This window comes from Taeniopygia guttata, chromosome 6, assembly GCF_048771995.1.
Source record: "Taeniopygia guttata chromosome 6, bTaeGut7.mat, whole genome shotgun sequence".
Taxonomy (NCBI): domain Eukaryota; kingdom Metazoa; phylum Chordata; class Aves; order Passeriformes; family Estrildidae; genus Taeniopygia; species Taeniopygia guttata.
The window spans coordinates 36,289,748-36,312,958 of NC_133031.1; the positions used below are offsets into that span (position 1 = coordinate 36,289,748).

A 23,211-nucleotide genomic window follows, 5' to 3' on the forward strand; every position below is an offset into this window, starting at 1 on the left:
CCGTGCCGGTACCCTATCATGCTGTGCCGGTACCATGCTGCGCCGTGCCGTGCCATGCAGTGCCGTGCCGGTACCATGCCGCGCCATGCCGTACCATGCCATGCCATGCCATGCTGTGCCATGCCATACCGTACCGTACCGTGCCGTGCCGGTGCCGGTACCGGTACTGTATCATGCTGTGCCGGTACCGTACCGTGCCGTGCCGTACCATGCCGTACCATGCCATGCCGTGCCATGCCGTACTGTGCCAGTACCATACCATACCATACCACACCATGCCATGCCGTACCATGCCATACCATGCCGTACCAGTACCATGCCGTGCCGGTGCCGGTACTGTGCCGTACCATGCTGTACCATGCCATGCCGTGCCGTGCCGTGCCGTGCCGGTACCGTGCCGTACCGGTACCGTGCCGTGCCATACCATGCCGTGCCATACCATGCCGTGCCGTGCCCTGCCGTACCGTACCGTACCGTACCATGCCATGCCGTACCGTACCATGCCATGCCATGCCGTACCGTACCGCGCCGCTCCCCGCCCGCTCTCCGCCCGGCCCGCCCTCCCCGAGGGGAGCCGGCGGTGACGTCACGGCCGGGCCGCCCGGCAATGGGCGCCATTTTGAAACCGCGAACCCTCCCGCGGCTCCGGGCGGCTCCGTCCCGCTCCCGGCCCCGCTCCCGGCCCCGCTCCCGCGGCTCCCCGCGCCATGGCAGGTCAGTGTCCCCCCCCGGCCCCCGCGCCGGGACGGGCCGGGCCGGGGCCGGGGCCGGGCCCCGCGGCGCCGCGGGAGCGGGGCGCAGGCCGGGCCGCGCCGGCGGCAGCGGCGGGATGCGGAGCGCGGCGGGCCGGGCCGGGCGCGGGGCGCTTCGCTCGCTCCGTCCCTCCGTCCCTCGCTCACCGCCCTTTCTCCTCCGCAGTAGTGGCGAGAGCTGCAGGCGACGGCGGCGGCAGCAGCAGCGAGGTGCAGTGGTGCTTCCTGCAGGTGAAGGGGGCGATCGACGAGGACGTGGCGGAAGGTGAGGGGAGCCCGGCGGAGCGCTCCGGGCGGCCGCGGGCAGCGCCGCAGCATCCCGGCCGTGCCGTGCCGGGCTGTGCCATGACTAAGCGAGCTCCCACCCCTGGAGCAGCACGGAGCAGCCACGGCGCCTTCCTCCGGGTCTCCGGGGCAATCCCTGAACCCCTGGGGAGCTGGGCTCGGGGGCACCTCTGGGCTCCCCCAGCCCAACTCACCTGGAGCCGGGCACACGGGAACGGCTCCCTTGGGAGCTGCCGGGTCTGCGGCACCTCAGGGCTCCCCCAGCCCAGCTCACCTGGGGCCGGGCACACGGGCACGGGTCCCGCACGGCTCGGAACGGCTCTGCATGGGGAGACCCCCGCCCCTCCTGGGCAGCTGCTCCAGGGCCCTGCCCCTCCATGCACAGAGTTCTTTTCTTGCTCAGCTGGGCTGAACTCGCTGTGCCTCAGCTCCTGCCCGTGCTCCCTGTCCTGGCCCTGGCACCGGCCCTGCAGCCCTCGGGGACATTGGCGGGGCTCGGTGGGATCCCCTCGGGGACATTGGCAGGGCTCGGTGGGATCCCCTCTCAGCCTTCCCTCTGCAGCCTGAGCAGGCCCAGCTCCCAGAGCCGCTCCTCAGCTCAGAGATGCTCCAGTCCCAGGAGGGCTCCGTGGCCTCTCTGGGCCCTCTGCAGTGGCTCCTTGGCTTCCTTGTCCTCAGGAGCCCAGATCTGGGCACACTTCTGGGCTTAGGATAACTGTCTACAGTCCTGGGCTCAGGATAAAAGGTAACAACAGTGATACGATACAGGGAGAGGAAAAAAAGAAACACCAGTGGAGTCTGTCAGGCTTGTCAAGTTTCGCTCTGACGCACAGAGAGTGCAGCTCTGTCATTTGTGCTGCATTGAAAAGTGCAGTTTAAAGGGTTCCTGCAGCTGTGGAGAGATTTGATTCCCACTTGTTAACGTTAGGGAGCTATAAATAGGGATATTAAGCAGGGAAAAAGGGCACACCTTCACATTTCTCTGAAACTTTCCGGGCGCTTCATGTTTTGGACAGAGTAGAAAATAAGAAATGTTTTAACTGGGAAAAGTGTTTGCTGTAGTGTGCAGAGTCTGGGTGGAGTTTTGGTTGACTCTGATGAGAAAGTTCTTTTTCTGCCCCTAAATTTCCTGTGTTCTAACTGTCCAGGTTGGCAGTGCTTCTTTCTAAAGTGTGAATTAACTTGCAGGGCCATGTGTGCTCAGCTTGGGTTTGGGATTTTATTTTTATTACTGGATGCAGTAAATATTTTTCCTTGCTGCCTGCTATGGGGAAATTATGCTGACAGTGTTTTCATTTTCATGCCACTTGTTTGGCATTCCATTTAAAATAATGGCCATTGGAGGGATAGACTGGAAACTGCTCGAGAAACTACACTCACTCTGTTGTTTTCTTCCTTTTTCTTCCCTCTCTATGTTTTGTAGCTTGCTCTGAAGTTCCCAGAAATCTTGTAGAAATGTATAGAAGTAGCTTGTATGTTTTTTAAATGGTTCTTTTTTCTCAGGTCTGTCACCTGTGTGACTAAAAGCCAGTTCTCCATGAGTAAAGGATCTAGTTCTGGGGACTTCTGGCTGCTGGGGGCACTTTGCTTCCCAGATAATTCCTGAGCAGCCTGGATTTACACAGAGCAGGAGAGCTCCAGGAATCATTCAGCACCTGGTTTTGCAAAACTACCACTAAAGTTTTGTTTTCCCGTGGGAATACCAGAACTATTTACAGGCTTTGTGACTGCTTGGTTTTTTGTTTTGATTTGTGGCCTTTCCCCTCCTCTTACATTTTGCCTTGAAATTGAATATAAAAAAGATGCAACTTATTTGCTAATAACTGCCCAAATTTAATTTCCTAGTAAGAGTACAAGTACATGGCTAGATTTTGGGCCTCAGTTAGGGACATATTTACTCACTGCCATCTTTTAAATCCTCTCTTACCAAACTGCACATCTAAACCTGCTTGATGGACAACTGTTGCCTTGAAATAGCCTTCAAATTGCACATAAATTTTTGTGACAGTGCAAACTTGCTACTGCTGTCAATTTTTGGTCTGTTTTGTGGAAAATCAGCTCTCTAGAGGAGGAGGACACCATGGAGTTGCTGTCCAGCCCGTTCCATGCAGAGTGTTTTGCTGGATTTTCTTAGGGGTTTATTCAGGAGTTGAAACTGCTCAGCCAGGCGACTTTACCAGAAAATCCTTTCTTTTACAGTGCAGTTCTAATGCACATTTTATATTCCATAGTTGTTTCTCAGGTGTCTGGCTTCATCACAAACACTGGGACAACTGTATCAGATTGGCAGCTGGATTTTCCTAAGTGGGTCATTAATACAGAAAATCACTGTCTCCTCTTTGTCTCGTCCGTGCCTTGCCTTTCCTCGGTGACTAATCCCTGACCCCTGTCCAGGCTCTGTGTCAGGAAAGAGAAGGGCACTGTTCAGTCTGACCGTTTCTGAAAGACCAGGAGAATCCATCACTTATTGAATATGGATTTTGTAAAGGGTTGGGTAGGACTTTTCTAGAACGGAAAAGTTTAGTTGGATTCAGGGGAGAGGACTTGAGGGTAAAACAGATTATAAAATAGAGATTGAGTGAAAGACTTAATATTAGGGGTGGCAACAATCACAATTTGAAAACAAAGCTAATTAAAGATTGTGTTGTAATTTTGTTGTTAGTGTTAACCACAGGACTCCAAAACTTGCACTGATTGCCGATGGAACTTGTAATTCTTGGGTTGCTTGTTTTGTAGAAAGACCTTTCTAAATAGAGAATACAAATAATGCTGCCAGAGACTTTATCACTTCCATGATTTCAGTGTTGAATTTGTTTTGCATGTTCAAAATTGTCCATTTTGGGAGGCTCTTTTTTTTTGGCAAGTGAAGTATAAATCTGTTTATTAAATAATGTACAGATATGCCCAAATTCCTGTGGGCAGATGTTCTGCATCTAATCCATGACCACTGCTGGATGCAATGCTGTTTCTCCAGTTAATGATCCAAGAAATAAACTTTTTTTTTTTAATTCCCTAGATAGTGACTAGTATTGATTGACTGCCCTGCCAAACTGAGATATCCCTTGTTATCATCACTTCAGCCAACTCTCCTTCTGCTTTTGCTGCCTGTTAGGTCCTGGGTCAGACTTCTCAGCAGTTTGCCAGGAAGCAGAACACAAGGAGAAAAGGCAACCACAGTCTAATAAAAACATGTTAGCCTGTAATCCTGAGTGCAGCTACAAGTGATTTAGAAATGTTCTTTAGAAATTGGCGTTACAAATCAGTGGTTTAAGACGTTCTCATGTGGTTCAGGAATTCACTTGGCCTATTCTCCTGTTGTTATAGGAAATTTGGACACAGTTCTGTGCTTTAAAGAAAACTCTTGCAGTGGAGGTGCAGCTCTGTGATGTCTGGTTCAGTTGCATGAGGGGAGCTGCAGAATTGGTTGTAAGCTTTCATAATGTCTTTTTTCTGCAAGAACTGGAAGGGCCCAGGTTGGACACTGGGGCTGGAGCAGCTGGGACAGTGGGAGGTGTCCCTGCCGTGGCAGGGGTGGCACTGGGGGGATTTGGGGTCCCTTCCAACCCAAACCAGGCTGGGATTCCATCGTTATATTTTGATGAACTATGAAGCTTTGGTAACATGTAGCTTGTGAGTGGTGGAGAGTTCGAATAAGCAGTGAGTATCAATTGCAGAGTTGTAAGTGGGAATGCACAACAAAGCAATTTGAGTAGTGGGAATACAGGAATTAGTGCAAGTCTTCCTCTCTGAGCAGTGGGAGCCACTGGATTTGTCCCTGCAGAGGGAAAAGCCTAATGAGAGATTACAAAAATTGCTATTTTTTTAAAGGATGGGAAGATGTGAAAGCTTCAACTGAAAGAAAAAATTTATTTTCTTATCATGGTAAGACTTTTATGAACTCCTGATAGAAGTACACCCAAAATCATCACAATAAGCTACTTAGAAAAAACTAACAATAGCATGAATTAATTAAATACACTTCCAGTAGGAGCAAGCTTACTGGAATTAGTCTTCCAAAGGTTAAAAAATAGTACCAAGGCAGTAGGTTTGCACAAAGAGTACTGGATTATGTCACGAATCTGAGAAACAGCCTCCAGAATTTCTCATGGCTTGTAGGGAAGGCAGGGCAGGCTCTGCAGGCACAAAGGAGCACATCTGTGTAGCTGAGCTCTGCCTTTGCTGCTCCTTTGGTGCCCTGCTGGGCTGGCTTTCCCTGCGGTGACACCTGCAGCCTGTGCACCCCAGGCTCAGAAAACAGCTTTTTTGGGGTGTCGGTCAGGGGCTCCCCGTGTTGGGTCACAGTCGGCTTCCACCGATAGAAAACAGGGATTGAGCTGCACATCTGCCACGAGCCGGAGCTCTGGGGTGCTGTGCCCTCCCTGAGGGGTGGCTGGGGGTGCTGGCAGCCCTGGGAGCAGGGTGCTGCTGTCTGTCTGTCCATCCATCTGTCTGTCTGTCCATGCTGCTCCCAGCGCAGCAGCCTGCGCGCCCCTGCAGGAGCCAGGTGGCTCAGCTCCAGGTATCCAGGGCACAGGAGCTGGCAGCCTTTCCCACGCAGCTCCAAACAAGATGTTTGGAGTTTGCCATGGCTGTCAGCAGCAGCACTGACCTCCAAGAGTTTCTGCTGCCCGGCTGGCTGGTGCCCTGCTCTTGCTCTGCCTTAAATCTGTTCCAGGATTTCAACTAGTCCCAAAAGCTGAGTTGTTTTGGACTACGTTAAGCCCTGCCAGGTGCCTAAAGGCAATTCGGCCAATTTTGCAAGTGATTTGAGAATTAGGGCATAAAAAAATGGTTAGACCTTACAGATATTTTAGGTTGGCAGAGTGTTTAGTGGTGTAAGCTGAAATAAGTTTAGTCTGAGCAAAACTATATCCCTTTGGCTTATTCTTCTGATCTCTGGTACACTTCAGTCCTGTTTTAACTCTTCAAAGAAATCCTGAAAATGGAAATGTAAAAACTGAGGATATAAGGAGGCATACTGTGAAAAATAGGCAATTTGAGTAACTTGGATGTGTATGTATATCGTCAGGAGAGCTGTCTGGCTTCCCATTGCTTCCCTCTGGCCACCCCAGCCCCTTCAGTGCAGCTGCATATCCACGGGAGTGGTTGGGAAGTGCAGTTACTGCAGAGCGGTGACAAGCTGTTCTGAGGCCCTGTGTGCCTGGAATTTACTAAGCTCCAATGGGATTTTGGGTTTAAACATTTTTTCTATTATTTGCTTCATTTCCTTTGATAATCTCTTCCCTCTAAAGAGGCTCTCTGGTTTTGACTGATCTTGTTTGCTCCTGTATTTTTCATTTGAGGAGTCTTTCCTGAGTTGCTCTGAAGCGATGGCTCCTCGCTGTTCTCACTGCCCACGTTTGTCACCTGTGGTCCCTCAGAATGGTCTGTTCCTGTCTGCTGCAGGGAGAGTTGTGTTCCTTCTGATGCCGTGTCACACAGTTCAGCACAGCATTCCAGGGAGATCCCAGTGTCTGCTCTCTGAGTCGGTGTAGGAGCAAATAACCTGTGCTGATCCCTTCTGCACTCTGCTTGCGTCCCATGCGCTGTGGGAGACCACACAGTGCCTCCCACAGCTTTGTCCAGCCACGGGGTGACTCCAGCTTTGTAGGATAACAGGCTTGGAGGGGAAGGTGTGTCACCTCTGAGCTTGAGCACAGCCACAGAAATACTCCCCCTGCTCAAATCCCACTGTCAGTGACCATCTGCCTGAGGCCAAGCCAGCCATTTCCCCTCAAAGCAGGAGCCTCTGCAGAGGTTTCCCTGGGCCTTGCAGAAGTTCCTGCTTTGGTCCCAGGATGGGTCCTGGGAAATGGGGCTGTGCATTCAGACTCCTCTCCAGGAAGCAGGACAGGAGCCAGGTTTGCAGCAGGCATTGTTCAGGCTGTGTGCTAAGGTGCTGAGTTGTCCATTACATACTTGGAAAATTCTAAGTTAAAATACCCTGGAAGCTGGAGCAGCCTCCTTTTTAGGTGCTGTTAGAGAGATGTGAGTGTTTGGTTCCTTTTCGCTATGTGTCTGAGGAGTGGGTTTGTCACAGGAGACTGAGCAGCTCAGGAGGATGAGAGACACTGGTGCTGACCATATCTCGTTAGTGGTGTTCCTGAATGCGAGCTGCAGCTGCAAATCCCTTTTCTCCTGGGTGTGCCATCAGGTAATTCCGTGTTTTCAGGTCTAGGTTTTAACCAGAGCAGCAGTGCACAGCCAGCTTGGAGAGGAAAAGTTCACAGGAGCTAATTTTAGGCACCTGATGTAGATGTTGTGGATCTCTTTGCATTCTCCATTACCTCAGCTGAGAGCCCGGGTGTTGATACCGGTGTCAGAAATACCCAGGATGAATCCTGGGGGGATTAAGTTAGTTTGCAGGTATAAGCTTGCTGTCATCTCCAAATGCTAACAAAAGCTGGTCTCTGCCACCCCAGCTCCCTCCACTCCCAGCAGAGCTTGCCCAGGAGGCTCTGGAGGCTGTGAACTTCCCAGGATTCTGGCAGGAGTTGTTTGTATGAGGGTTAGCCCTCAGCAGAGATGGTGAAAGCTCCGAGCACTCAGACTGGACGTTGGCACATCTGCCAGGGCTTACAGGGCTGTCCTGAGGCAGGCAGTGGAGCACCACATTACTGTGGAGCTGGATTTGTGGCCTCTGGTGTGTTGGGATGGTGTTTCCTACCCACGGAAGTGATCAGTGCTCTTAAATTTGGGGGTACCACAGAACCACAGCGTAGGTGCCAGCAATCCTTTAATACACCAGCTGTGAAAGCAGCTCCATTGTAACCAAGTTGGAACTCATGTCCAGAGAGAGGCTAAGCATGACTTTTTCTTGTCTGGAAGGAGATATTGCCAGCCTTGTGTGTTAGTGTGGAGTCCCAGGGATGGCTGCCCTCCCTGGTTACAGGAGGAGGATTTACAGCTAGGATGGATGCACAGCAAGTCCCAGCCCCACAGGAACAGAACTGGAGGGACAGCTGGACAAACCTCTGTTTCTAGAAAAGAGAAGAGAGCTTTGGGTGCTGTCCATGAGCAAGTATCTGGCTAGTTTGGCTTTGCTCACCCTTTCCCACATTCCATGGGGAGTTACTCTGCTGGCATGGAGAACAGGCTGAAGGTAAGGCAGGGGGATGAGACTGGTGTTGTACACCGAAGAAGCAGCTATGATATCTGATAAAAAAGCTTAGAAATCCCAGAGTTAATGCAACAATGAGGAGCCTGCAGAGGTTTGCTTTGTTCTTTCTCAAAAGTTCTAAGCTGACTTGGAAGTGAAGAGCAAATGTAGGTGGGTGAAGTGTTGAGCAGAACAGGGATGGTTTGGAATTCATTCTGTGCTTTACTTGGAGTCTTGGAATGTGTTTTTTAATTTCACCTGCTTTGAGATGGTAGAGTGCTGAGGATAGTGGGTGGAATGATTTGGGGGATTGATCTGCTTCAATTAAACATGCCTTTGGGGAAAACTTTATAATTCATACATTTATGGATAAAACAAGTACAGTGCTATTAAAGCAGGTATTTGCTCATATTCCAAATTTTGTAACTTAGAAAATATTTGAAGGCAGCTCCTCTATTTTTGTCCTGCTGTGCCCACCCCCCCCAGTTCCCTGTTCCCTAGAGCACGGTGGTGACAGACTATTTCAGTGCATCTTCTTTACCCTCCTCTCCCTGCATTTCTTGTTTCAAGCCATGGAATTTGGGTAGTGTCTGTGTTTTGGTGTGTTTTCACCCATGATTCTGTTTGTCTGGATAGCACTGCTGGGGAATAATGGCTGTGTCAGCAGCTGGTTTGGGCAATTTTGGGAAACAAAAATGATGTACAGATTATTCTAAGCCAATAATTGTGTGAATACTCCAGTAGGAAATGGGAGAAGCTAATAATAACTTTTTCATTTTCTCAAACAAAATGGAAAAGTAGCTTTTGTGACTTTGAAAGAATTGTATGTGTTAAGGAGGCATTTATTCCTGCTGTTATTCCTGAGTCTCCAAGGGTAAAAGGGATCCTTGCTAGAAGGGCTTGCAGGTGGGGGTGGTAGTGGAATATTAGTGTTGCTACTAATAAACTTTCATAACTCAAGGACTTCTTCCTATCTGACTACTGAAAATGTCACAAAATTCCCAGTGAAGTCACTTCACCTACTGCTTACCTTCTCAGTTTGTTTCTTTTTCCTTGATTTCCTAGTTCTCCTGGGTGTCTTCTAAAATCCCTGTGTATAATTAATAATAACTGATAATTGACTAGTAATTCCCTTTAAAGAAAGGTGACTCTAAAACTGGATGTGTCCAAAAGCTGGTTAGTAATGTGATATTGAAGTCTGGCATAAATCCATAAAAAGATTATATTTACTCCATTATTTAGTTGTTCTAAATATTTTTTTTTTCTCCAGGAAGGTAAATCATTATCTCTGCTCACTAGGAAAAAACTTCTGAGGGCATCATTGATAAAAGATGAAAAGTGAATTTATATTGAGAAAACTGCTTAGTGTTTCTAATCACCTTCCTCGTGAGAGTGGGGCATTATTGAAAGGAATTTCAAAGATAGCACATCAGGATCAATACAGGAAAGGAGTTTCCAGGCAGTCTCCAATTGCACACTCTGGAACTAATTGATATCATACACTTCAAACCTCAGAATTTTGTTATCTGCATCATAAATGCAATATTTGATGTGAGCAGGCCCAGCAGGAGCAGTGTTTGCTGAGTGCTTTGTCGGGTTTGCACCATCTGCCCCAGCCCCAGGACAGGCATTTCCAGCTCCTTATCTCACCTCCCCTTGGCTGGGGTTGTTCAGTGGCAATTATTTCTTTATTGCCACCTCCCAGAGGGACTGGGGCTGCTCGGGGGATAAGCACTGGCCTCTCTCCAGGCCCCAGGGCACTGCAGATCCTGAGGGCTTTTCCTTTGCTCTGCTGCTTCCATGTGTCCCCGCTGATGCTGCTGCAGGGGGCAGCTGCTGCTTCTGCTCCTTCTGCAGGTTCAGGAAGCTCAGCTGGAGAGTTTTGTTTGTATTTTGCCCCTTTGGCCAAGCAGAGCTGCCTGTCCCAGGCTCCTGAAGTAACTAACTCCCTGAGTGCTCAGCTTGGGAAAGGCAGGTGTGCCTCAGCCTCACCTGGATCCATGGGAGCAGCACCTGGCAGGATGCACACGCTGGGGTGGGGTCCCTGGGGGAGGCTCAGGGCAGGGGTACCCATGGGCACTGCAGGGTTAATGCCCACTGTCAGTATCAGGGATATCTTCCCTGATATCCCTGCCTTGGGAAGCTCAGGCAGGGGTACCCATGGACACTGCAGGGTTAATGCCCACTGTCAGTATCAGGGATATCTTCCCTGATATCCCTGCCTTGGGAAGCTCGGGCAGGGGTATCCCATGGACACTGCAGGGTTACTGCCCAGGGACAGCACACACACCTTGGATTCCTAAGCCAGTGTGCCTCTGGTGACTAAAGGCCCGCACTGAGGAATAAGTGTTTTAGCTTGTCAGTAAAAGTGTGTCAGGCTTTGAAACATGGCTGCATTTGGGGATGTAAATGAAGAATTTTGTCATTGCATTAGTACGACTTGTAATGCTTTTTTTGTGCTCAAGTCTTGGAATTCCTTGATTTGCTTTCCACATTACAGTGCTGGTTTATTTCTGTTCTCTTTACAGCTGATATAATTTCAACAGTTGAATTTAATTACACTGGTGATCTTCTTGCAACAGGAGACAAAGGTGGCAGAGTGGTTATATTTCAAAGGGAACAAGAGGTCAGTGACTCAAAAACAAAAGCGTTGTTACTACACTGTTCTTGTGTTGCACAGTCTCACTTCGTTGGTTCATGCCCTGAGGTTTAAATGGAGAGTTTTCTCAGAAAACCCCAAGTTAGCCAAGTTTTTGAGAATCTGCCCTGTGCTGTACTTGGTAAGTTGGTCTCGTGAGGGCTCCCCTCCCCACTGCCAAAGAAAAAGAGTCCCCAAAATCCAAGTGAGCTCTTTATATGTACCCAGTGTCCTCAGTGTCACTTTGCAGAATTTGGACTTTCTCCTGAATTTTTCCCGTGGGTTAGGCTGATCTGAGATAAGTCACAATGCTTTGGGAGAGAATGTAAAAGAAGCTTAGGAAATAAGCTGCAAGGACTATAGGATAAGGTGGTTAAATTTTTTTAAGATTTAAAACCAGTGGGAACAGGCACTTCTCCAGAAATGCTTGAGTGTTTCCCATCAGGAGGGTGGGGACACTGTTCCTCCTGCACTTCCACAGCTCCTCTTCATGAGTTCAGCTGCGTGACAGTGCTGTAATGTTCTTTTGTGTTCCTCCTGAGCCACATCCCTGAGCTGGGATATCCTGAGCAGCAGTGGGGATGGGAAATGTCCACCAAAGTGCTGAAGAGTCGTTGTCATGTCTGGGAGGAATCTGGGATTGTGTTTTTCAAAAAGTCAGTATTCCACATGGCAGTTCCCACCAAAGCATCTGCATATCCTGTCCTTTGAGGAGTTTAGGGGAATGGGAAGGTTGAGCATCCTCTGGGTCAGAAATACCAGAATAGGTGATGGAATTTTAATTCAGCTCGTCTGTACATGAATATTGCAGATCTTTGGGTGCTGTGGGGTTTCTCCAGCAGAACCCCTCTGCTCTCCTCGTGGGGCTCATGTGGTGGATGCTCCGTTAATGAACACCTGGCCAGTATTCTGCATTTGCACTGGTTGTACTGGGAGGCTGTGGAGCAGTGAGGTGCCAGCAGTGCTGAAATGGTACCTGGCTGCGCCCACACGGCTCCAGGCTCATTCATCATTTACTGGGGTGCCCGGAGATAAGGTCAGAAGTGCCTCAGGCACAGCCTGAACCTCTCAGCATCCTGGACCAGTTGTTCTAAGGCAAAACCTGCCTGCCACGGCACTTCCTCAGAGGGTGGGGAAAAGCAAACCCCAGGTCAGACTGTTCACACAGGAGTTTTCTGCTGTCTCCTTGGGAACACATGGAAACCAAGGGAAGAGTTGGGAATGAGGCACATTTCTTTATCATGGTCAAAACTGCAGGAAAGAATCTAAAATAAGTGTATAATGCTGGAACCTTACAATAATAACCACATTTTTTACCCAGTTTGGACTTAAGATTAGGTTAATTAGGTCAGTGACAGCTTAGGGTGGTTATACAGTTCCCCAGCCACTTGGGATTTGGGAAAGCACCCTGGAATGCTCTGCATTGTGCCCTGGGCTCAGAGGACTTGACTTCACTTGCTAGCAGCAATTACTCCAACCAAATGTGTGAGTAGAGAGGGAAAACACCAAGGCAGCTCACTCTGAGTGCAGGGAGCTTCTGGATGGGGTCAGGTGAGTGGAACCTGCCCAAAATTCTTACAAATCAATTATGTGTAGGGAGTAAACTGTGAGAGTTAAGTGAGAGTGTGGAATCTCCACAGCTGTGAGACACTGCAGGCGAACTGCAGCCCTGGGGCTGTTGTGCAGCACCAACCACTGACACCTGCCTACTCAGAAAGCCTGATAACAACCTGCCTCAAATCTGATAGTGCAACTCTGGGCAGCCTTGGGACTTTGCTCTCTGTTCCTTGCTCCCACACCCACCACATGAGAATAGCAGGGCCTGAAGGGTGCACAGCTATTTCTACATAAACCTACAGTTCTAAAGAGGAAGGCTGTGTGCACTGTATTGATGCTAAACTGGGTACAATATCACAGACTGAGGATTCAAAATCCAGGAGCTGTTGTAAAAGCTGATGTTCTGATTGACAGTTTCTAGTGGTTGTTTTGTGTGGGCCATTTCTGAGGGACCGAGTGCCACCAGCCTCAAGAAATGCTCTTTTTCTTGCAGACTAAAAGCCGTCCTCTCTCTCGGGGAGAATACAATGTTTACAGTACCTTCCAGAGTCATGAGCCTGAGTTTGACTACTTGAAAAGTCTAGAAATTGAGGAAAAAATTAATAAAATTAGGTGGTTACCACAACAGAATGCTGCTCACTTCCTGCTGTCTACAAATGGTAAGGGCCCTTTATTTTGCACAAAGAACTTTGTCCTTGGAATATTGTCTCACCTGTCATACGCTTGTGGGTTTTTCCTGACATATTTTGGGGTTGTTTTAATGTCTTCTCTAATTACATGCAAAATATATTTTGATTGTAATGTTGGCTGTGTGAATATTTGGTCTGTTTAGTTTTGGTGCATCATGGAGCATCTGTAAATGAAATTTAGAACTGGGTACATGGGTTAGTGGGAACAGTTATACTCATGTCTTAAAGGTATTTCCCAACCTAACTATTCTGTGGAAAAAGCTTGCTCTTATTATCAGAGGAATACATCATTCCTAACAGTTTGGATCAGTTTACGAGGTCATGGTGAAATCCTAAAAGCAGGAGTGACTTCTGTCTTCTGGTCTGTGCAATGAAAATAATTTCCTCTGATAGAAGTCTTAATAAAGCATTGTTTCAACTGTGTCATGTGAAATGCTCTGCAGGAGTGTGGGGAGGAGAGGTTTGGCCCTAGTTAGCCAAGGATCTCACCACTGGGTGAGACAAGTGTGCACTCACTGCCTGCACTTGGAGCACCTCCCTGGTAGCACCTGGCAGGTGCAGTCCTTTGGAGCCCCAAAGAGTGGGGCAGATCTGATCTCTGCCTGTGGCTGCCTCTGAGCAGGCACCTGGGACAAACCTGCTTCCCTTTGGGACAGTTAGTGAAGGGGTGCACGTGTTTGTTGGGTTTGGTCCCTAGCCGTGGTCTCCTGGTGGAGTTCACCTCATCATCCAGGGCTTCCTGGGGAACTGGGGGAATTGGTGTGTGAAACTCTCCCCAGGCAGTGGCATTTGGGTGAGTGGGAGGCGCAGGGCCTTGCTGCCCAGGCACAGATTGGGATCTTACTCCAACTGCACCTCACCTTGTGGGTGAAGAGCTCTGTTAGGGTCCTTCTGCTGCAGAAGGTCACTCCTGTCCACTCTGCTGAGTCCATGTGTAGTGATTTGATTGTATATTCAATCCATTCTCAAGCATGTGAATTTTTTGGTTTTAGATAAAACTATTAAGCTATGGAAAATAAGTGAAAGGGATAAACGAGCCGAAGGTTATAATTTAAAAGATGAAGATGGAAGACTTAGGGAGCCTTTCCGAGTCACAGAACTACGGGTACGTCTCTGCTCCTTGACTTTGTGTATCTCTCTGCATGCTCTTCTTGGTCTTGTGCTGCCAAACTGAAATGTGCAAGTCAAAAATAGTGTTTGTGTCAGGTTCATTGAAAACTTTCAGAAAAAATTGAGGCATTTCATGTTCTCATATATAAAAACTATTAAAAAAGTTCCTTTGGAAATGTTGAGGAAAACTTTCATCACTGTAATACTGTATTTCTAAGAGTATGACTCAAAAATGGACATAGGGTGTTCTGTGGCTGGATAAAGGTGTGTTTGTTAGAGCAAGTTCCAAGCATTTGGGTAACCGAATGTGCACTGGAATAGTCTTGGACATCATGCCATAGTGCTAGGGTTATTGCTCCAAACTTGGGATCATTTGGAGCGGGAGCCCAGGAAATGAAAGGTGGGGTTGGGGCTTTTCCTGGGGTTTGATGTTGTTCCACCATCAGCAGGAGCAGAGCTGAGGCTCTCGTTGCTCTCAAAGCCCCCCTCCATGGGCATTTCCTGGGGTTTGTCTTGCTTTTGCCAAAGCTGAATGTTGACCAGAAGCTTTGGGTGTACAGAATGCGTTGGGAAAGGACAGCCACTGCCTCTGTGTGTGCAAGCCAGGGTTGGACTGGGTGTTCCAGTGAGAGCAGCTAAGCCCAAGGACATCCCTTAGGATCCAGTGCTAGAAGGAGGTCCCAGTGGAGTTTTGGGCTCCTTAGGCACTGTCCTGCACAGATGGAGCAGCAGCAGCAGGAGCCTCTCCAGTCAGTCCCCTGCACTCGCTGCTGCTCTGGGCTGCAGCCCTTGCAGGCACTGCAGCCCAGGAGAAGGGCTGATGGATGAGCAACTCTGAACAAGAGCTGGCTGGAGGAAAAGCCTCACCTGGAGGTGCCTCTGTGTATACAATGCTCAGGGTTTGGGGAGCCAGAGTGTACCAGGAGCTCTGGTTGGCAGGTTGTGTTACAGAAACAACAGTGCCCATGTTCATGGGGACGGGCCATGGAGGAGGAGCAGCACTTTACACAGAGACCTTGGCATGTCCCAGTCCATTCCTGATCTCTCCCGTCAGTGCACCTGTGCTGTCACACAGCTGGGAGCTCTGCTGAGATAGGACAGTGCCTGATAAGAGGAAATGGATTAACTGTAGTCCTTAGCTGGATGTAAACAGGCCGGGAGGTACAAACTGGGAAGGCAGGTAGGGAGCTCTGGGAGGGATCACTCCTTGTTCCAGGAAGACAGGTTATCTTGGGCACCCCTGAGCTTGGCTGGCTGTGGCAGCAGGACATCCAGGTGTGCCTGAATTCCTGCTGACTGTTCATGAGCAAGTTGGGAATTTTCTTGGAGACTGTTCTTGCCAGTTTCTGAGCACCCATCCAAGGTCTGGGGACATTTTGAAGGGTTTGTTTACAAACACAGCCCACATGAGGCACCAAGGGCTGGCTTTGACAAGGAGGTTTCCTGATGGAAGTGTCCAAAGTCAGCATCCACGTGCTCTCTCAGTGTTTTTCATACTCAGTGGATTTCAGAAGTGTTTAGTCACTGAATCAATACAGAAATCTGTGCAGTGCAATTCATTAATTGCCATTAAACAAGCTGGGGGGTTCAGGGCTCAGTGCTGGCGCCAGTTCTGTTTAAGGTCTTTATTGATGATCTGGCTGAGGAGATTGAGGGCGGCCTCTGAGTTGACAGAGGGTGGAAGGTGAGTGGGATGTGCATCTGCTGGAGGGCAGGAAGCTCTGCAGGGGGAACTGGACAGGCTGGATTCGTGGGCCAGGGCCAAGGGAGAGTCCCCATCCCTGGAGGGCTTTCACAGCTGTGTGTGACAGGGGATAGTGGTGGCCTCAGCAGTGCTGGGGGAATGGGCTCAATCCAGAGGGTCCTTCCTAAGGCAGTGACCCTATGCTGGGTGATGTGTGGGGGTCAGCAGTGACCATGTGGGCTCAGCAGTGACCCTATGGGGCTCAGCAGTGACTCTGGGGCTCAGCAGTCACTCTTATGGCAGGGTGATGTGTGGGGCTCAGCAGTGACCCCACAGGGCTCTGCTGTCACTCTGTGCTGGATAACTCTGTGGGGCTCAGCAGTGACCCTGTGGGCTCTGCTGTCACTCTGTGGGGCTCAGCAGTGACTCTGGGGCTCAGCAATGACCCCGTGGGGCTCAGCTGTCACTCTGTGCTGGATAACCCTGTGGGGCTCAGCAGTGACCCCGCAGGGCTCAGCAGTGACCCCACAGGCTCAGAAATGACCCTGTGAGCTCAGCAGTGACCCCGCAGGCTCAGCTGTCACTCCGTGCCCAGCCCGTGTGCTCTGTGCCCGCCCAGGTACCAACGCTGAAGCCCATGGACCTGATGGTGGAGGCCAGCCCGCGCAGGACCTTCGCCAACGCCCACACCTACCACATCAACTCCATCTCTGTCAACAGCGACTACGCCACGTACCTGTCTGCCGACGACCTGCGCATCAACCTCTGGCACCTGGAGGTCACCAACAGGAGCTTCAGTATCCTTGGGTGCCCTGTGCAGCTCAGCTGCCGCCGTCAGAGCCTCTGCAGGGTTACTGAGTGAGTGGGTGTCCAAAGGCAGGGCTTAAAGGGGATCCTCAAGGCTGGAGGTGGAGTGCAGTGACCTCAGGCTTTGGGATGCTCAGTCATTCCTGAGGGCAAGCGTGCCTCCAGTGGAAAACTGTCAGTAGAAACATCAGAGAAAATTTGATTTCTAAGGAGAAATGGAGGAATTGTGGGAGCATCCCTAACTTGTGGAGTTCAATCAGCTTAAATGAGTTGTTGGGTATGAAAAGTAGAGCCTTTGTTACTGTGGATACTTTTTTGAAAGTTTGTGGTCTCCTAACCAAGTGACACTTCTCTTGAAACCAAATCTCAGTATTTTTTCATGTCAAATGATGCCATTAACTGCAGAAATAATTTTCAGATCTTTCTGCAAACCTGTGCAACTAAAACTAACAGAGTGCTTTACAGTGACAAAGCTGCAGTAAAATAAATGTTGCAGGAGTACTGATGCCTAAATAGGAAATTTTCTGAAGTTTTAGGTCAGGTTTTCCAAAGCTTTAGGTAAAGAGATGAGGTTTATTGGTGTGCAATAGGAAGCAGGAGGCCTGGGGAGACTTGCTGGACTTTGATTCTTGTGAGATAGTCTTTCACTCCGGGAGTCTGAAACTGCACCACATCTGTGGATTTGAGATGGAGAAAGCTGGAGAGACATTTTTTTAAAAAGAGCATGTAATGACAGGCCAAAGGGGAATGGCTCCCACTGCCAGGGCAGGGCTGGATGGGAGATTGGGAATCAGGAATTGTTCCCTGGCAGGGTGGGCAGCCCTGGCACAGGTGCCCAGAGCAGCTGTGGCACCCCTGGATCCCTGGCAGTGCCCAAGGCCAGGCTGGACACTGGGGCTGGAGCAATCTGGTCCCTTCCACCTCAGACCATTCTGGGACTGTGACTGTAAAATCCAGAGTTCTGCAGGCTGTCCCCCACTCCGGTCCCTGTCACACGGTGGAAAGGAAACTCCTGCCCCAGTTTCCTACCTGGCATGGGAGTGTGAAGCGTTGCAGGCCTTGACCAGCTGTGGCAGACATCGTGGACATCAAGCCGGCCAACATGGAGGAGCTGACGGAGGTGATCACGGCGGCCGAGTTCCACCCGCACCACTGCAACGTGTTCGTGTACAGCAGCAGCAAGGGCACCATCCGCCTGTGCGACATGCGCTCGGCAGCGCTCTGCGACCAGCACTCCAAGTGTGAGTGCTGCTTTGTCCTTCCTGCCTGCCTGCCCCTTCCTTCCTGCCTTCCTGCCTGCCCCTTCCTGCCTGCCTGCCTTCCTTCCTGCCCCTTCCTTCCTGCCTGCCTTCCTGCCTGCCTGCCTTCCTGCCTGCCTTCCTGCCTGCCTGCCTTCCTTCCTTCCTGCCTGCCCCTGCCTTCCTTCCTGCCTTCCTTCCTGCCTTCCTTCCTTCCTGCCTTCCTTCCATCCTGCCTGCCTTCCTGCCTTCCTTCCATCCTGCCTGCCTTCCTGCCTGCCTGCCCCTTCCTTCCTGCCTGCCCCTTCCTTCCTGCCTGCCCCTTCCTTCCATCCTGCCTTCCTGCCTGCCTTCCTTCCTTCCTGCCTTCCTTCCTGCCTTCCTTCCTGCCTTCCTTCCATCCTGCCTGCCTTCCTTCCTGCCTGCCTTCCTGCCTGCCCCTTCCTTCCATCCTGCCTTCCTGCCTGCCTTCCTGCCTGCCTGCCTGCCTTCCTGCCTGCCTGCCTTCCTTCCATCCTGCCTGCCTTCCTTCCATCCTGCCTGCCTTCCTTCCATCCTGCCTGCCTTCCTTCCATCCTGCCTGCCTTCCTGCCTTCCTGCCTGCCCCTGCCTTCCTTCCTGCCTGCCTTCCTTCCTGCCTGCCTTCCTTCCTGCCTGCCTCCCTCCCTCCCTCCCTCCCTTCCTCGGGCCGTGCAGCCCGGGCCGCGGGGCCCCGCCGTCCCTGGGGTGCTCCAGGGCCGCAGTGCTGGGCGGGTTCAGCTGTCTGGGCACAGGGGTACCTAGAGGCACTGCCTGGCTGCTCTGTGCCTCCTGAACTGACAGAACGAGTGCTCTGGGCACAGTGGCACCTGTCTGCTGGCCAGACTCGGGCTGGCTGCCTCTCAAGGTGTCTGCTCACCCCGTGCCACTTCAGGCCAGCTCTTGCACCTCTGTGCGTTGCAGACTGGGCTGATGCTGCCAGAATCCCTGTGGCCAATGCAGCTGCTAGGATAGGCTGTATCCTTAGGAATATGCCCTGGAGGCTTCCAGGGGTGCAGGGTGGCTGCTCCCTCGGTGCTGAGCCGCCAAAGCTCCAGCAGGTGAGGAAAGAACTTTGCTGTGGAAGCCGTGAGGATCCTGCCCGGGCCTTGCACACAGCCACGTGTTCCCGTTCCCTGCTGGCAGAGCTGGGCTCTAGCAGTGTGCCCAGACTGGGGGTGCCTGCCACACAGACACTGCCAGGCCAGCCTCCTGCAGTGCAGAGGGCTTTCTTGGTGCTGGAGGGAAATACCTGTGCAATGGGAAGTGACCAACGCAAGGCCACCCACTGATCTGGTTCAGTGCTGCATTAAATTACTTAAAAGCACTTTAATTTTAACTGCTTATGACTGAATCACATCCTGCTACAAGGGGTCTGTCAGAAATGAGCGAGATCTGGATAGCCTGGCTCAGGAAGCTCTGATTTCAGAGGTTGACTGGTGGATCTAAACAACACAGGTGTTGGTCTGCTCTCTAAAATCACATAAACTGTGTTGCAAATGTAGCTGCTCACATTTCAGGGTTTGTTCAGTACAGCTGTGGTTCAGAGCTAAAGAAAAGTCCATGGTCCAGTGGTCTCCTGGTGTTCAGGTTGCTGCTGTTCCCACCTGCTGCTGTTCTGGCTGATGTGTAGATCAGGTGTGATGGCTTCAGTACCCACTGCTGCTTGCTGCTTTGGGTGATCCCCAGGACCTGTGAGCTGTGGTTTGCTGGTGCTGTGCTCCAGTTGAATGTTGGAGATGGACATCTGGCACTCTGGTGACCCAGAGCACCACAGTGCTAAAAAGGAGATTATTTCTGAGAGGTGACAGACAGCAAATTCCTTGGAAAAGAAACTAGTCACTGATTTAAAATTCTCCATACTGAAAACATGGAAGCAGTAAGAGCTGGCATTGGTTTCATGTGGAACTGTGTGTTCTCTCTGCAGTTTTTGAGGAACCTGAAGATCCTAGCAGCAGATCATTTTTTTCAGAAATAATATCCTCGATATCTGATGTGAAATTCAGCCACAGCGGGCGATACATGATGACAAGAGACTACCTGTCAGTCAAGGTGTGGGACATCAACATGGAGAACAGGCCCGTGGAGACGTACCAGGTAGAGCAGCCCCCGAGCTGAGCCGTCCCTCCTCCCCGTGCCCGTGCGTGTCCAACGCGTGTCCCTGTCCCCAGGTGCACGAGTACCTGCGCAGCAAGCTGTGCTCCCTCTACGAGAACGACTGCATCTTCGACAAGTTTGAGTGCTGCTGGAACGGCTCCGACAGGTGAGGGGCTCAGCCCTGAGCGGGTGCCAGGGCTCCGGGCACTGAGGGCACAGTCCCCTGGGGCGGGCATTGCCGGGGCTGTTCCTGCCCCTGCCCAGGTGAGCAACACCTGCAGAGCCAGCCCGGCTCAGAGGGACCTGGAGCTGCTGCAGAGAATCCAGAGGAGGCACCCAATGATCAGAGGATGGAACCTGCAGGGGAGAAGTGTGGGGTGACCTCAGGGTGGCCTCACGGGGCCTGCAGGAGCCACAGGAAGGATGGAGAGGGACTGGGGACAAGGGATGGGGGACAGGACACAGGGAATGGCTCCCACTGCCAGGGCAGGGCTGGATGGGACATTGGGAATTGGGAATTGTTCCTTGGCAGGGAACAATTGGCACAGGTGCCCAGAGCAGCTGTGGCACCCCTGGATCCCTGGCAGTGCCCAAGGCCAGGCTGGACACTGGGGCTGGAGCAGCTGGGACAGTGGGAGGTGTCCCTGCCATGGCAGGGTGGCACTGGATGGATTTGGGGTCCCTTGCAGCCGTGGCCACTCTGACTCCTGTTGACAAGGGACAAGGGATAGAGGAGCACCAGGAAAACCTGCTTTGCTCACGTGCAGATGAACCAAGTGTAACTGCAGCTGAGTGCCAGTGGCAGGAGGAGGCAGGGGAGCACCTGCTAAAAGGAAAGTGCTGCACTGGAAGCAGTGCTCAGTCCCAGAGGAATGGAGCAGGTGTCCAGTGGAGAGGAGAGGATGGAATGCCATGGCCTGGTGATGAACGAGGTCTGACAGTCGCGTGTAGGACTGAGAGGAAGGGGTGGATTTTATTTCTAACAAGATCTGCCTTCCTTTTCCTTGAACCAGTACAATCATGACTGGATCTTACAACAACTTCTTCCGGACGTTTGAGCGGAACATGCCCCGGGACACCACCCTGGAGGCCTCCCGGGAGAGCAGCAAACCTCGTGCCATCCTAAAGCCACGCAAAGTGTGCACGACCGGCAAGAGGAAGAAGGACGAAATTACCGTTGACAGTCTGGACTTCAACAAGAAGATTCTGCACACAGCGTGGCACCCCATGGAGAACATCATCGCTGTAGCTGCCACCAATAACTTGTATTTATTCCAGGAAAAGGTTAACTAAAGATGGCTGCCCGCGGACAGAGTCTCGTCTCGCATAGTTCAGCTCAGTTGTTTATCTGTAACAGAAGGCCTTGTTGTCCTGTCGGTGAGGAACATTGATGCACTTACTTCCCTTGAGCTGTCGGAGAGCATCTGGCCTGGCTTTGAGTTCCTGGTGTGGTTCTGCCTGCGCTGGGGTGGGAGCGTCCCCACGGCTTTCGGGGAGGACGCTCCGAGGCAGAATTGGTGGACAGTGCTCAATGAGGCCAACACTCAAATGTATTTATTGATGTCTGAGCCTTCCTTTCCAGTTTATAGACCAAAAAATTTAACACCTGAGAAGAAAAAGTTGTCACAAAAGTGTAATTTCTCTCTCTCGCGCTCTCTGCTGTAATATTTGGGCCTTTCAGAACATTTCTCGTGCTTGATGCCTGTCCGTTCCTGCTCGGCCCGGGCCAGGCCTGCCCTCGGAGCGCTGCGGCAGGGCTGGAGCTGGGTCCAGGCAGGTGTCCGTGGCTATTTACTCACCACCTGTACCTATAACCACACCTCCTGGTGGAAACCACTTAATAAATAACAGCCTATCAAACGTGTTCTTAGAGCTGGAGGGATGTATTCAATCTTCTTTTTGTATTGCATGTCCTGAGCTGGTGCAGAGCAGTTCTGGTGGCACCTCTGACAGGGTTTGCCCCAAAACACCGAGTTTTTGGCAGACTAATACGAACTTTTTTGTGTAGTATTTCAGATTCTGAATTTAGAGTTTCATTGGCATTGTCATAGAGTTGGAGTTGCACTGGATTTGTTGTCAAAGGCTCTGTGTGTGCCAAGTAGGAGATGGAAAGGGTCCTAGAAACATCCGCAGCCTTAACCAAGTGTCGGCCTTGCACGGAGGGAACCAAACCATCGACACCTTCTCTGCTCTGAGGATAAACGTGCAGCTTCTGGTGCATCTCACCCTCAGCCAGAGACAGACCTGACGTGCATTATGGTTTTTAACCTTTTCAGTATTTGTCACAAAGGGAACAGTTTATTTTAAGTATTTGGCGTAGAATCTTGCATTTCCCCCTGCAGTTCCCGAGCCACTCGGGGCTGTGCTGCAGCAGGGCCGGGCTGGGCTGCCCAGGGAGGGCCGGGCCGAGCCCCGGCTGGCGGGACAGCAGCTGCTGGAGCTCTCTTGCTCGCCTGTTTTAAGCCTTAGGTACTGTTTCTTTCTTGGTTTTTTTCTTCCAAAGAGGCCTAAATCACATCCCCTTCCCCCGGACGAGCCCGGGGCCGCGTCCAGCAGCCCCCAGCAGCCAGGGGCTGCACTGCCAGGTGCCTGCAGCCTGGGAACTGCTTCCCAGAGCCCCAAGCCTTCCCCCAGCCAGTCCCAAGCGTGCTTACACTCCGTTTTCCCTGGAACAGAGGCGTGTTCCAGTCCCCAGAGCAAACCGTGACCGTCCCGCCCCTCCCGGTACCGCCCCCGAGCCACTGGGTCCCAGGAAGGTGGGAAGGAGCCTGAGGTTCTCCAGGAAAGGTTCGGGTCAGCCCGTTGGTTGTGACACTTTGGAGATGTGGAACCGGGGGGTCGCTGAAGCGTCGATCCGACCGCGTTCCCAGCGCCTGCTCGAGCCGATCCGTGGGGTTGTACATAATTGTTCAGTTCTTTTGACCAAAAAGTTTAATAAATTTTAAATGTTTACCTGGCCGTGCTCCCTGTGGTTTGCACCATTTCCTTCTGTGGGGAGGGAATCGTGGGCCAGCCCAGGGGGTGTTTGCAGCTGGGATGGGTGGCGTGGCCAGGGCTGCTGCCCCTGCTGCAGGACACAGCAAATGTCTTTTTCAGCAAATACAAGTGGAGTGTCAGTAAAAGGGTAAGATGGAGTCTCCTGTTGTACAGCCCTGTTTGCTTGTACCACTTTCAATTGGCTTTTTACTCTTCTCATGGAATTTTTATCCTTTTATCTTGAACCAGGTTGTAGAGTCA

General features: G+C 51.3%; 1 protein-coding gene across 2 annotated transcripts; it reads left to right on the plus strand.

Annotated features, from left to right (window-relative positions):
• Positions 1-573: 573 nt before the first annotated feature.
• On the plus strand, positions 574-22,932 carry PPP2R2D (protein phosphatase 2 regulatory subunit Bdelta). Of its 2 annotated transcripts, none has more exons than XM_030276913.4 (10): positions 574-714; positions 919-1,017; positions 10,665-10,762; positions 12,825-12,990; positions 14,013-14,125; positions 16,434-16,611; positions 17,698-17,862; positions 19,805-19,974; positions 20,049-20,140; positions 20,988-22,932. In XM_030276913.4, exons 1-10 carry the CDS (start codon positions 708-710, stop codon positions 21,265-21,267), a joined length of 1,368 nt encoding a protein of 455 aa, XP_030132773.4. In that variant the 5' UTR covers positions 574-707; the 3' UTR covers positions 21,268-22,932. The 2 variants fall into 2 exon arrangements, with proteins under 2 accessions (XP_030132773.4, XP_030132774.4); XM_030276914.4 differs by having other exon boundaries at positions 576-714; positions 922-1,017.
• The last annotated feature ends 279 nt before the right edge of the window (positions 22,933-23,211 follow it).

Coding starts and splice junctions, on each gene's coding strand:
- PPP2R2D (XM_030276913.4), top strand. Junction 10,763..12,824: donor TATTTCAAAGGGAACAAGAG/GTCAGTGACTCA, acceptor TTTTTCTTGCAG/ACTAAAAGCCGTCCTCTCTC. Junction 14,126..16,433: donor TCCGAGTCACAGAACTACGG/GTACGTCTCTGC, acceptor GTGCCCGCCCAG/GTACCAACGCTGAAGCCCAT.